The sequence below is a fragment of the Mus caroli genome, chromosome 10, assembly GCF_900094665.2.
Source record: "Mus caroli chromosome 10, CAROLI_EIJ_v1.1, whole genome shotgun sequence".
Classification (NCBI taxonomy): Eukaryota; Metazoa; Chordata; class Mammalia; order Rodentia; family Muridae; genus Mus; species Mus caroli.
Genome location: NC_034579.1, coordinates 74,378,156 through 74,392,380, shown reverse-complemented (window position 1 = coordinate 74,392,380; position 14,225 = coordinate 74,378,156). Strand labels below are relative to the sequence as shown.

The 14,225-nt window shown below is 53.8% G+C and overlaps 2 protein-coding genes across 7 annotated transcripts in view; both read left to right on the top strand.

Moving 5' to 3' along the window:
- LOC110303676 (cytochrome b-c1 complex subunit 10) overlaps positions 1–1,258 on the top strand; it is a 4,806-nt gene extending 3,548 nt beyond the window's left edge. The window contains exons 2-3 of the mRNA XM_021174850.2: positions 1–152; positions 1,100–1,258. Of these exons, the coding sequence (XP_021030509.1) occupies positions 1–122 (122 nt within the window). The 3' untranslated portion in view covers positions 123–152; positions 1,100–1,258. The remainder of the gene's footprint in view (positions 153–1,099) is intronic.
- A 3,675-nt stretch (positions 1,259–4,933) lies between these two features.
- Positions 4,934–12,220, top strand: Mbd3 (methyl-CpG binding domain protein 3). 6 transcript variants are annotated; one of them, XM_021174090.1, is made up of 7 exons: positions 4,934–5,241; positions 8,923–9,082; positions 9,317–9,454; positions 9,953–10,043; positions 10,701–10,878; positions 11,482–11,667; positions 11,744–12,220. In XM_021174090.1, the coding sequence occupies exons 1-6, from the start codon at positions 5,228–5,230 to the stop codon at positions 11,660–11,662; spliced, it is 762 nt and encodes a 253-aa protein (XP_021029749.1). In that variant the 5' UTR covers positions 4,934–5,227; the 3' UTR covers positions 11,663–11,667; positions 11,744–12,220. The 6 variants fall into 6 exon arrangements, with proteins under 6 accessions (XP_021029749.1, XP_021029748.1, XP_029338728.1 ...); XM_021174089.1 differs by having other exon boundaries at positions 4,934–5,337; XM_029482868.1 differs by having other exon boundaries at positions 5,124–5,337; positions 9,233–9,454.
- Positions 12,221–14,225: the final 2,005 nt, after the last annotated feature.

Genomic DNA, 14,225 nt, shown 5'->3' with positions numbered 1-14,225 from the left:
GGATTCCCACAGCCGGCATGTGGGGCACTGTGGGTGCCGTGGGACTGGTGTGGGCCACGGACTGGCGGCTGATCCTGGACTGGGTGCCTTACATCAACGGCAAGTTTAAGAAGGACGATTAGGCAGCCCCTCCCCCACCACAGGCCTTGATGGTGAGTCTGAGTGTTGGCCCGACTTCTATGGATTGGGGGTTCTGGGGTGGCCTGGACCTTGAGTAGGAATTCCTTTTGTCCCTTGCCACAGGTCTCTTGGGATACATTGCATGCTAAGGGCATGCAACACTGTGTCCCCATCAAACCACACCAAACTGGCTATTTTGCTAATGTTGGTAGCTTGTTGCCCAGAGTATAGTCCTATTTAGACCACCTGACTTGTGTATATGTGTGTATGTGCAAGTATGTATGTGCACATGCACACATAGGGAGGCCAGAGACCGAGATGGGAGCCTTCCTCTATCTCTACTATCTATCACCTTTAATCAAGGTCTCTCACTGAACCAGAAATATGCCACTTTGGCTTGGTCCTGGCTAGCCAGTACCTTCCCAGGGTCTGCCTGTCTCTTGCTGCCTTGTCCCCAAAGTGCTGGGACTATAGGTATATATAGCCATGCTTGGCTTTGATGTAGTACTGGAGATTTGAACTCAGTTCCTGGTCCTTTCACAGCAGGCTCTTACTGGCCATCTCTCTAGCTTGTCCACTTTGTGTTTTAAGGTTCATGTTTGTGTGTGTCTTTGGGGGCTGTACCTGCAGTGCTCACAGAGGCCACATGGGGGCATCTGACCTGAAGTCTGGTGGTTATGAGCTGCTGTGTGTAGTTGCTGGGAACTGGAGCCAGGTCACCTCTCCAGATCCATCCATACAGTCTCTTGCTGAACCTGGAGGTCCTGGATTGGGTAGACTAGCCAGTGAGCCTCCTGACTTTTTGCATGTCTGCTGTGGGGTGGATGGAACTCATTTCCTACCTACCCTCTCACTCCAGCTTATAGACAAGGGCTTTGTAGTGTGACACTGCTGGCATCACTCCCAGAGCTCAGAGGCCCTGGGCTGCCCGAGCTCGTTCAGTGTGCTTAGCTTACTCACCCTTTGTCCCCTCCCCCAGGTACCATGTGCTGAGGCCTCAGACACAGTGTAGTCCTGTGGAGGACACCGAGGAAGCCGGACACTGGAGAGGTCTGCACCACTCAGGGAGCTTCCGCGCTGACAGACACTAGGGCTGCCTTGATGGGTGCAGCATTAAACTTTGTTCTTACGCCTTGGACGCCTGGCTCCTTCCTCCTCATCTTCCTCAAGGCTTTCCGAGCTCAAGGGAAATGCTGTCTCAGCCCCCAGCACTTGCATGTCTGGGAGAGTCTTTAATGGCAAGCAGAAACCCTTCCTACATTCAAGTGTTTTCTGGGTGGAAACTGCACATTGTGTTCTCTCAGCTCTCATTCCCAGCTTTAATGCTTTTAAATTAGTATTCACGGCCCCTATTGGCCACCATACCCAGCTAGAGCAGGGCTACTTCCTTCCTGGTTTTGTTTGTTTCTAAGACAAGGTCTTATATAGCCCAGGCTGGCCTTACACTCACTATATAGCTAAGTCTGACCTTAGACTTCTCATCCTCCTGCCCCCGTCTCTCAAGTGCTAGGGTTGCAGCTATCTACTGCCATGCCTGGTGTTAATGGAGCCGAGGATGGCCCCTGGGCATTCTTGTATGCTAAGTAAGAGCTGTGCCAGATGAGCCACAGCCACAGCCTTTTGGTAAAACTGCTGTCACCAACCCAGAACATACATCTCAGTGCTTCATAACCCAATACGGTCAGATTTCCAGACAGTGTGCACTAAGTGATTTCTTGTCTTAAGAAATCCTGCGCAGCCGGGCGTGGTGGCGCACGCCTTTAATCCCAGCACTTGGGAGGCAGAGGCAGGTGGATTTCTGAGTTTGAGGCCAGCCTGGTCTATAGAGTTGAGTTCCAGGACAGCCAGGGCTACACAGAGAAAACCAGTCTTGAAAAAAACAAAACAAAAACAAAAACAAAACAAACAAACAAAAAAAAACCCTGCATACTTCTCTTCCCAGCGCTCTGGGTGTCAAGAAGACCAAGAGCTCCATCCAGGTCACCAGCCTAGGCTACTGAAGACCTGGTGTCAAAACAAAAACAGTAACAACACAGCAGAGCTTAGAGAGCCGGGCGTGGTGGCGCACGCCTTTAATCCCAGCACTCGGGAGGCAGAGGCAGGTGGATTTCTGAGTTCAAGGCCAGCCTAGTCTACAGCCAGGGCTATACAGAGAAACCCTGTTTTGAAAAACCAAAAAAAAAAAAAGAGGTTAGAGATATTTCATATTTCAAGGGTTATGAACTCTTGTTCTTTCAAGGACCCAGGTTCGATTCCTGACACTTAAGTGTCTCCAGTCAGTCCCATATCCTCTTGTGGCCTTCATGGGCATCAGGCACACATGATGAACAGACAGACATATAAGCTGTCTCTTTACATAAGCATAACTCTTTACAGAACAAAACAAAGCCCCTAGGCCTGGGGTGCAAGCCTGACATTCCAGCTCCTCAAGATGCTGAAGTGGGAGAAAGTGAAGTGAGGGCTGCTGGAGCCACTTAGTGAGTGGAGCCTGTGACTTGAGGGTGGACAACCCTGTCTTCATACTTGGAAGGCTGAGGCAGGGTCAGGAGTGGGATAGCCTGGGACACGCACAGCTGAGTACAACTCTTGCCATCTAGCTGATTAGGGTTTCCACTGCTGTGAAGAGACACCATGACCAAGGCAACTCTTAAAAGGACAACATTTAATTGGAGCTGGCTTACAGGTTCAGAGGTTCAATCCATTATCATCAAGGTCACATGGCAGCATCCAGGCAGTTGTGGTGCCCGAGAAGGAGCTGAGAGTTCTACATCTTGATCAGAAGTCAGCTTGGAGAAGACTGATTTCCAGGCAGCTAGGTTGAGGGTCTCTCAAAGCCCACCCCTCCAGTGACACTCTCCAACAAGGCCACAGTTCCTAATAGTGCCACTCCTTGGACCAACCATATTTAAACCACCACACCATCATACCTGAGCGCAAGCTCTGACCTATTCACACAGCAAGATTAACTCAGGGAAGTTGTCAAGATCAGAAACGGCTAGGGATGGAGCTCCTTTAGGGTGTACAAGGCTCTTGGTCCATCTCCAGCGCCTCATAACTGTCACCCCAGCTACATAGCAAGGTTCAGGACACCCCGGGCCACTTAAAACCCCTTATTGGTTTAAAAATAAAAAAGATGGAGGGAGAAAGACAGTTGAGTAACCAGCTTGGCAAACATACATGAGATCATGAACTCCTTCCCGGAGGCTGCTTGTCGGAGACCTCCCTTCCTGCCATCCTAGATAAAGCAGTGAGCTACTAGCTGAGAGAGACCCTGGCTGGGGAAGTTACACGGTTCTGGATGGTAAGAGGCACAGGTTTTTAAAACTCAAAGATAGAGAAATGAGAACCCCAGTGTCAATTTTCTGCTGCCATTCTCATGTGCAAAAATCTGTCAGACACCAAGCCTGGCATGCCAGTGGCTGGCTTAATCCCAGCACCTGGGAAGCAGGGGGCAGAAGGATCTCTATGAGTTCAAGGCCAGGGAAAGCTACAAAGTCAGACTCTGTCTGACTCAAAAATACAAAACACTAATCCCAGCCTCCGTGTCTCCCTGACCTTCTTCACTGTGATCTGATCTCTCCTCCTGATCTGGGGACCCAAATCCTAGCTCATAAAATACAGTTCCTGAGCTCCAAAAATTGCAGGCAAGACAAAGATCTTTAAATGTGTTGTGATTTCACCTCATGATCCCTTGGCAGCTCTCCTTGTCAGGAAGGGTCCCCTTTCAAAGAGAGGTCTTCCAGGTACTGTATAATGGGAGCCTGGGTGAGAAGGTAGTTGGCCTTCAGGCATGTTCCCTGGCTAAGTCTGGCTGGGCCTGAATGGCAAAGCAGCCGACGGTACCAAGCAGGAGTAAGTGACCCCCAGCTCCATCCTCAGGGCTGCGGTAGACAAGGGGCGATGGTGAGAGTGACTCCATTCACTAACTTAGAAACGCTGATACCAATTTTTGGTTTTGTTCTTCCTTCTGATGCTGGATCTAGTAAACTCCAGGCTGGTCTTGAAGTGATTGATCCTCCTTCCTCTACCTCCACTATCCCAGTGCTGAGATGGCAAGCACGTGCCACTATTCCTGGCCTGGTTTTAGGGTATTGCTGTGCAGCCCAGGCTGGCCAGGAATATTCTAACTAGGTTCGTGAGCCATCAAACTCAGGATAGGGTGCAGCCTAACGACAGAAAGCCTACCACGTATAAGGTTCTGCTTTCTATTTTCAGTACTGCTGCAAAGAACAAACTTCTTTAATAGTCCTGGGTGAAGCTGGGAGTGGTGGTGCACTTCTGTCCTCGCAGTAGTGTAATAGAGGCTGAGGCTGGAACAGCCCAGAACGAAACGCAGAGGGAAGCAGGACTGCGTCGAAGGCCCCGAGTTGTATTCGTTCTTTTTCACAAAGCCCAGGCGGGTCCCTGACAAACGCACACTGCGCAGGTGCAGCCGAGCGCGACCCCAGGACCAGGACAGCAGCTCGGCCGAAACTGCTCTAGCTTGGTACAGACCAGGTTCAGCACACACTGTGCTTCCGGAGTCTAGAGCGCAAACGCAATGGATGTCCCACCCCGGCCACGCTGATTGGCTGTCCTTGTCTCAAAGCGGATTTATATGAGAAGCTAGGCACAGAACCAGGTTCTGAGCGCTGATTGGTCTCCATGCCCTGTGGGCGTCTCCCTCAAGGCGGGACGTAGCCAACTGTGCTTTTTAAGCCGAGGAGCCGAAGTGATCTGATTGGCCTCACAGCCTTGGGGCGGGTCTTGCAAGCAAGCGAAGGCTGGGTCGGGGCCGCGGCTGCGCAGAAAGTCCGGACGGCAGTCAGACAGGTCCTGCGAGCGCGGAGGGGCGGGGCCGACTCCACGCCTGCGCAGACGAGCCCCACGCGCGGGCGGGTGGGCGGAGCGGCCCCCCTAGCGGGGGCTGTGAAGCGCGGGGAGGGGGCCGAGCGGGTGGCGAAGCCGGCGCGCGCCCGGTTGGGGGCGGAGGGCGGAGGCCCGTGGGACAGAACAGCTGCGGCGAGTGGCGGCGGCGGAGGGAGCCGAGTCGGCGACGAGCCTGGGGGTCGCGACTTGCAGAAGCGGCGGCGGCATCGGCCACGGCGGGCGGAGAAGCCGGGGCGCAATGGAGCGGAAGAGGTGGGAGTGCCCGGCGCTCCCGCAGGGCTGGGAAAGGGAAGAAGTGCCCAGGAGGTCGGGGCTGTCGGCCGGCCACAGGGATGTCTTTTACTATAGGTGAATGAGCGCGCCTGCCGCGCAGGGCCCCAACGGGCGCCTCCCAGCGGCCTCTGCGGCGGCCTGGGCGCCCCGACTGCGGGCCGCGGTCTGGGCCGGGCGACGTGCGTCCGAGCGTGCGTCCTACGTGCCAGCTCTGGTCAGTGCGCACGCGCCGGTCTTGGCTCGCCTCAGCGCGCATGCGTTAAACCCAGCGCCTTGCCTTTTGGTGATCCGCGCCACCCAGCGCCACTGTCAGCGCGCGTGCGCCACGCTGGGCTCTCGCTAGCCCAGTACGCGTGCGCGCCGCCTGCAGCTGAGGCTGCAGCCTCGTGGCTTTTAGCCCGCCTGTGGCGCGGGCTTTTGTCCTCCACGGAATCGGGGACCGTGCGCGCTGTGCGAGGGGCGCCCGGGCCTTGACCAGACGCCGCTGGGAAGCGGGGTGGGAGGGGGCTGGGCTGACCCTTTGACCCTCGCGGGGACTTTATCATGGTTTCGGGAAGCAAGGGAACTGCCCCAGGTGGCCTGATCCCCTCACCTGCATAAATTTGGGCTTGGCTTCTTGTTCAGCAAAATGTCCCCCATTTTTTGGCTTTTCCAAAGCCCTTGCTCTTCTTGAGCCGTGGCCCCAAATGTAACATCACAGTGGCTTCTGACTTCTGTGAATGTGGTTTTTGTGTGCAAGACTTTTTTATGAATAAGTCTGCTCTTTAAAAAAATATTTTAAAATTTTTATTTATTTAATGCGTGAGTGCTCTGCTGCATATATGCCTGCTTGAAGAGAGAGCATCAGATCCCCCCATAGAAGGTTGTGAGCCACCATGTGGTTGCTAGGAATTGAACTCATGACCTCCTAGCCGCTGAGCCAACTCTCCAGCTTTTTTTTTTTTTTTTTTGAGGCAGCATCTACATAGACCATATTTGCAACCCCTTAATCAGGGCAGTGAAAGCTGTCTATCTGAATTATAGCCAGGCAACCTACACCTGCTGTTCATCTTCCCCAGTTCTATCCCCAGTGGTGTGAATAGAATCCTGGGCCGCATGCATGCTGCCCTACGACCGGAGCATATACCTTTTTAGCTGATTGTAGTTGTCCCTACTTCACTGCACCCGGGATTGGGTGGTGCATTATGAATTGAACTGCCTGGCCCTTTGGTCTTATGGAGTCGTGGATTTGGGCAGTAAGGTTGGAAGCCAGGACTAACTCTGGTTCCTTTCAGGCTGCAAAGAGGGATGGGGTTGTTGCTTCTAATAGGTCTGCAGTAGGTAGGGTTTTCCCCAGTAGGGCTACATGCAAATGGTGCCCTGTGTGCATGGGACTTCCTCCCCTTCTCCCTTACTTGCGATGGGGCCAACACCTCTGAGAGATGATCCAAAGACACCTTGTCCCCAAGCTGTACCTGTCCCACTTGTCTCATCCCCCACAGCTGCTAGCTCACATTCATGCCCCAGAATAGCTACCAGTGCTTTCCAACGCATTTGTGTAGACAGTCTCTTCCTCACGGACTCCTCCCACACACCTTGGAAACACTTAGGGCTGGAGAGCTAGGATGTCAGCCCTGGGTGTACTGTGGGCCTATCCCTGGATGAGGGCAGCTCAAGCTGTCCCACTCAGCAAGCTGTTGGGCACACTCCTGTGTGCACACAGACCTACAGAGCCGAGCTCCTTAGGCCCTGCACAGAAGTGCTGTCCCCACCCCAGCAGCCAACAGCCTTGCGGCTTGGGTTGGTTTTACCTTTTTATTGGTCTTGCTGTGTAGCCCAGGCTGGCCTGGAACTTGTGGCTCCTCCTTCCTCAGCTTTTGCTGCAAAAAGGACATATGCCATTGTTCCTGTTTAATAGGGTTTTGTTAGGGTGATCAACCTGCATGCCAGAGTCACTTGTTAGGAGGTGGAGGGGTTTTACCGTGTTCCAACAGATGGAGGCCCTGTCAGATTGGATTTTAGAATATTTATCTTTTAAAAGGAGGCCCAGGGGCTCTGGCTGGGGCTTAGTAAGTAGAGCTCGGGCCTAGCGCTCAGCCCAGTCCCAGCCACATGAACCAGGTTTCCCTGTGCCTGTCACCAGAGCATTGAGTCGGTGGGGACAGGATGACCAGGAATTCGGTCATCCTCAGCTACAGTTTGAGACCAGCCTGATTAACAAAAGATGGTTGGGGGAGGGGGGACCTTTGCCTTCACTGCCGCATGCTCTCCCCACTCCCTGAGCAGCTGCCAGTCTCAGTCAGGTGTCCAGTAGGGGTCCATGCGGAAGCTTGGGACAGCATGTGGGCTCGGGGCCCTGGAAGGCAGTGTGGGCTGCAGTGCCTCATCCTAGTGCCCCATCTCAGCTGTTGAGGAGAGCAGGGAGCAGACTTCTGGGCCGCAGACCAGCAACACCCCAAGCCTTGGCCAGCTGTTTTTTGTTTATTTGGTTTGGTTTGTTTTTTTTTTTTGTTGAGATAGGGTTTCTCTGTTTAGCCCTGGCTGTCCTGGAACTCACTCTTTAGACCAGGCTGGCCTCGAACTCAGAAATCCGCCTGCCTCTGCCTCCCGAGTGATTAAACAACTGCCCAGCTGGCCAGCTGTTTTCTATGTGATTCTCACATTAGGGAATCTGAGGCACCTGGGACATGCACTGCCCATATCTCCCCACCTCTGAGCAGCTGCCAGTCCCAGTCGTGGGTCCAGGTGGTTCCAACTCTAACCACTAATGCCAGGACATTTCACCTCAGCCCCCTCAAATCTACTTCATGTTCTGGGGCGTTCCCTATCCATGCAGTCCCACACATAACGTGGCCTTTTACACCTCGCTGAATTTCTGAGTATCTTCAAGGTCTCTTGAGTTTTAATATATCAGAGCCTTTCTCCTTTTCCTGGTTGAGTAATACTCCATGACAGGGCAGAACTCCTTACTGGCCATCTGGGACCACACAGGCTGCCCCCATTTTTTGGGTCTGAATGTTCAGCATAGGGTGGTGTGATCCAGTTTTCAGATGGCCTAGAATGTGGCTGGAGCTGCTTGAGGAGTTATCAGACCTATGCCACCTCCCATGCATCGACTCCTGAGACTCCCCATAGCCTATAAGTAGAACATGTTTGTACTCACATGCCTTCCCACACTTGGGAGGTTATGGTAACATTGACTATGACAAGTTGAAGGCTAGCCTGAAGTACATGAACCATGGTCTCACTCAGTTGATAAGTGCTGTCAGGCAGGCAGCCGTGAAGCTTTGAGTCCTACCTCTAGCAACACTTGGTGGTGGCCATGCAGGAGCTTGAAGGAAGATGGGCAATTCTTGGCTAGTGAATTTTGAGACCAGTGTGGGATAACATGAAATGTGTCCTCCAAACTAAATAGATGCAGCCCTATAGCCCAACAGATAAGTGATCCCTGGAAAGCACGAACTGGTTTCTGGCCCAGGTAGCCGAGAGGTACAGGCCCCCATCCCTCATAGGGCCTCCTTAGGCTTCCCAGATGAACTGTAGCCACCTAGCTCAAGGCTTGGCTGCTAGGGCTGCTCTTCCCACTTGCCTTCCTAATGACCTGGTGAAAACAGGCATGGAGAACAGTGGTGGTGGGTAGGAGATGGGTCCTGCTCGGGCTGACCAACCTCCCGTCCGCAGCCCCAGCGGGAAGAAGTTCCGCAGCAAGCCACAACTGGCACGTTACCTGGGCGGATCCATGGACCTCAGTACCTTCGACTTCCGCACCGGAAAGATGTTGATGAACAAGATGAATAAGAGCCGCCAGCGTGTGCGCTATGATTCTTCCAACCAGGTCAAGGTGAGGGTGATGATGTCAGGGTAGGGGCGGGCCCTCTGGGTTAGCATCTATCGCCATCGAGTCAGTACTTCTGCTGGCAGAAGCATGGCGCGCATTTGGTTTGGTGGGTGGGAGATCTCCGTGCCTGATCGCCCACCCGCCACCATTCAGGCTCTGGCTAAGCACCTCCCTGGCCCCTCCAACCCTCCATGGACCCCGGTCGGAGCGGCCCGCTGCAGAGTCTTCTCCCCCCAGGGCAAGCCTGACCTGAACACTGCGCTGCCTGTACGGCAGACTGCGTCCATCTTCAAGCAACCGGTGACCAAGATCACCAACCACCCCAGCAACAAGGTCAAGAGCGACCCGCAGAAGGCAGTGGATCAGCCGAGGCAGGTGAGCCCCTGGGCAGTTTCCAGGTGTCAAAGAGGCCTCATCTTCATACTAAATCTCACGATTTAAGGGTGGAAGAAACCATTGCCTTGCATAGCATAGACCAGTGTTGTCCCGGTGCTACATCCCTACAAAGATTAAAATATATATCTTTTCTTGTGAAGAATTTACTTTTAGAAAATAGAGGGCCCTGCACTTACCTCTGAGGCAGGAGAGTCATGAATTGCAGATTTTAACCTCTGCTTTTTGTTTTGTTTTTTGTTTTAATTTATTTTTTTATTAGGTACTTTCCTCGTTTACATTTTCAATGCTATCCCAAAAGTCCCCCATACCCACCCCCCCTTGTTTTGTTTTTTAAATCAACAAAACTCCCGCTTTTTTGTTTTTCTGACATACTTGTAAACATCCTCTGGACCCTGGGGGCTGTTGCTGGGTGGGAGGGGTCACAGGGCAGGGCCCCTACACCTTCCCTTCCTGTGACCTTGCACTTCTGCCCTACAGCTTTTCTGGGAGAAGAAGCTGAGTGGATTGAGTGCCTTTGACATTGCAGAAGAACTGGTCAGGACCATGGATTTGCCCAAGGGCCTGCAGGGTGAGCAGGGGTGCGTGGTGGCTGCCTCTGGATTTGGTAAAGTGGGTGGATGCCCTGACTGGGGCCTCTCTTTTAAAAAGTGTGCTTATGCCGGGCGTGGTGGCGCACGCCTTTAATCCCAGCACTCGGGAGGCAGAGGCAGGCGGATTTCTGAGTTCGAGGCCAGCCTGGTCTACAAAGTGAGCTCCAGGACAGCCAGGGCTATACAGAGAAACCCTGTCTCGTAAAAACCCAAAAAAAAAAAAAAAAAAAAAAGTGTGCTTATGTGTGCGTGTGCGTATGTGTGCGTGTGTGTGCGCTCAAATCACTGCAGTGCACCAGTGTGAGTTTATTTTTACCCTGTGCATACAGGTGCCAGTAGAGGCCAGGGGTAACAAGTACCCTGCAAGTAGACTTACAGGGAGTTGTGAGCCCTCTGGCCTGGTTCTGGAAAGCACTTCCAGGTCCTGTAGTAGGATGTATGGCACTAGTGACCATTCTCATGCTAGTTGTCTCCACAGTTACAAGCTTGTGCCACCATGCCAGGCACAGGTGGGTCTCTGGATTGGCTCCTTATCTTCTGGCTGACGAAGACTTGCCTGGGATGGGGTCATAACTTCCAGGTAGAGCCCTAGGCCCGAGGGTTCCTCTGACCCTGCCCACTCTCATACTCCACAGGAGTGGGCCCCGGCTGTACAGATGAGACGCTGCTGTCAGCCATTGCGAGTGCTCTACACACCAGCACCCTGCCCATTACAGGCCAGCTCTCAGCAGCCGTGGAGAAGAACCCCGGTGTGTGGCTGAACACTGCGCAGCCACTGTGCAAAGCCTTCATGGTGACAGATGACGACATCAGGTAACTGGCAGCTCTGCCCCCACCCCAATATCTCCACAGTTAGCACAAGAATGTAGGGCATGCCAGCAACTACCCGGCCCCTCAGGAGTGGTCTGTGAGTGAAGGCAATTTAGATGCCGGATAGGCACGCGTGGAAATGCTGGGGTGGGGAAATAGCAGTGAGAAAGCATGGCTTCCACAGGCCTGGGGGAGCTTCACACAGAGCAGAAGCTGGGCGGGGCCAAACTGAATGAGTGGCAGCCCTCAGGAGGAGGGGGATGGTGGACCAGGAAGAAGGCAGCTAAAACTACCTCTGAGCTGCAGTCTGGACCCTCCGGGCTAGCCTGGGTTTCCCTTGTCAGACTTGGTGATCAGGCCAGATGGGGACAGAACAGGACCCAGAATTAGGTTCTAGATGCACGGTGGAGGCTCTCCTTGCTATGTGTGCACGGCCCGTAGCTGGTCTTACTCTGCCTTCCCATAGCTTGCATGTAAAAAGTCAGAATGTAAGGAGACCATGGTCACCCAAGGTGACAGAGAAGCTGTATGGAGTTTCTGAAAGGGGCTGTGGTGACGCGCTTGTGGACTGGTCCCTGTGTGCCCTGTCAGAGTGTGTTCTCCTAGGAAGCAGGAGGAGCTGGTACAGCAGGTGCGGAAGCGCCTGGAGGAGGCACTGATGGCCGACATGCTAGCTCATGTGGAGGAGCTCGCCCGCGACGGGGAGGCACCACTGGACAAGGCCTGTGCAGAGGAGGAAGAGGAGGAGGAAGAAGAGGAGGAAGAGCCGGAGCCAGAGCGTGTGTAGCACAGGTGCTGCAGGCCAGGGTGGGATGTCAGCCCATCCCCTAGCCGGGCTGCTAACAGCTTCCCTTCCTGCCTGTCGCAGGTGCCCTGCCCAAGTCTGGGCTGCAGACTGCCTTCAGCCTTGCCTGGACCAGGTGGGGGCCAGGCCTGTAGGAGGCAGCCGTCCACCTTCCCAAGGCCGCCTGCTTCCAGGTCTCAGTGCAGGGAGCCCCTGTGGACCTTGAACTCACTTGTCCCTGCGCTGCCTGGCAGGAAGTCCCACACTGAAAGCTGATGAGCAGTGACCCAACTGAGAGGCCACCTGGACACAATCACCTCCCTGCCTCCTTATCATAGGACAAGGCCCTGCTTGGCACCAAGGAGCTGGGAGCCGTGTTGGGTGCTGGAGGAAGTTTCTGGAAACACATCTGGCTATGCCCACCTTGTGTCCCTAAGGCCATTACAGGCCAGGGTCTGGACTGCTCCTGCCCACAGGGCTGCCCAGCCTCCCCACACTGAGGGTCAGCAGCCCACCAGGAAGTTACTTTCCTTCAATAAACTGATGGTAGGAACTTGTGAACTCTGACTTGTCACTGTGTGCCACAGCTCTGAGGGTGCCTGTTGCCCAGGCCCATGGAAACCTGCTTTGGGCCTCAGTGTCCTTGTGTGGCAGGGACACAGGCTCCAACTTTGAGAGAGCAGTTGGCAGCCTCTCTGTGCTTGGTGCCTAGATCTTGGACACCTGAACTGTACCCCTGCAGTCGGAGTCTCCAAGAAACTGACGGGTGAGCTGGGGTGTGTAGCCCAGTGAGCGAGTCAGTCTGTGGATACAGCCCAGTGGCTGAGCTTGGCCACCCTACCTCAGATCAGGGTCTTGTTCCCCAGCCTAGACAGCACTCAGGGCTGGAGTGGTGTCTCTTGTCCTTATCCCACAAGGACCACCCAGCCACCCTGTCACATGGACTTATATGGGGGCAGCCTCCTGCAGTGAAGGTTCTGGGTTCTCATTAGAGGCCAACCATAGTAACCTGAACCACCCTCTCCAGAGGACCCAGTTTGTTCGTTTCTCTAGCATAGGTAGGGACTGAGGACCCTAGCATCTGTGGGCTGGAAGATAAAAGTTGTCATACAGGAGGCTCCTCCTGTTATAGGCCACCAACCTGTGACAGGCACACAGGTCTGAGATGCCACCACCATAGAAGGAGCTCCCATCCCTGTTCTCTGTCCCTGTCCCACTGAGGGTGGCCTTCAGATAGGGCCTTCCACAAGCCCTATCCAGCGTAAGCAGCCCACGGTCAGGCTCTTAGGTCAGGGGGCCCCTGCAGTGGATACTGGGCAGGCTGGGAGTCCCCAGGTTCCACGAGGGCAGTGCTGGCTCCCTGCTGCTGGGCCTTGTACTCTAATCTGCAACATGCCAATTGAGGACACCTGAGTCTGATGACAATGTAGGGCAAGGCCACCTAGCTTTCCCTGGTGACAGTGATGTTCCTCTGCACCTCCAACCCTTTCATCTTTTTAAAATCTGTCACATCTGTCATCCAGGTCACCCAGCAACCCCATAGCCCGCCTGCTGTCCTAACAGCCACCACAAACTTGCTCAGCCCAATCCCCCACCCCCGGGGCCATGTTTCTGTCCAGCCAGTGTGACAAAGGATGGTGGCACCAGAGGTAAAGCTTACCTGCACAGGGTCATCCATAAGCCAGCATGCCCCAGACAAGCTCACAGTGGGACTCTGTAACAGGAAACTCCAAACCTGGAGACAGCAGGAAACAACCTCAAGGACAGGCGTCAGGAGGACAGGGCCTCCTTTGGGATGATGGGAAATTCTGGGACTCTATGGAGGAGGCTCATGATTGTGTCACTGGGGCTGGAACCCAGGCCACTGTGCTGCCACCAAGACTCGACCCTGGAGATGGACTCCTGCATGGATTCACTTCCAAATGAATCAAAGGACTGCACACTTAGCTTTATTGTCATTAAGGGAAACTTGTACCAAGGCTCAGTAAGATGACCCAGGCCACCTTCCCTTCCATAACGGGGCTGCAAACTGCCTCCTCATCTCTCTGTAGCTGTCCACATCTTTAATTCCATAGCGTTGGAGTAAAGGTCTGAGGGCAGGGTCCAGGGGGTCAGGTGCCGCTGGCAGACTTGGAAGCAAGTACCTGTCCGTGCTTTCAGGTACCTGAGGTGTGTGTGCACCCCGTGTGAGCAGCACGTACAAAAGCTGCAAGGGCTTAGAACCCTAGGACTAGGGTTACAGACAGTTGTGAGCCACCATGTGGGTGTTGGGAAGTGAACCTGAGTCTTTGGGAGAGCGGCCAGAACTGTAAGCATTGAATCATGTCTTCCTCGTATTTATTGCTTAATTTGTTTAGAGATTAGGATGAACGTAGGCTCGGGTGCATACTCGGATACACTCCACTGCTGAGACACCACAGTCCTCCAAGTGTTGAGTTTATCTCAGGTTACTTTATTGTTTTATGTTGTTCATGGTGTCTGTGTTCATGAGTAAGTACATGCATGCCGTGTGTTCATGAGTAAGTACACACCTGCATGCCTGTCATAGTCCACCACAGCTGATGTC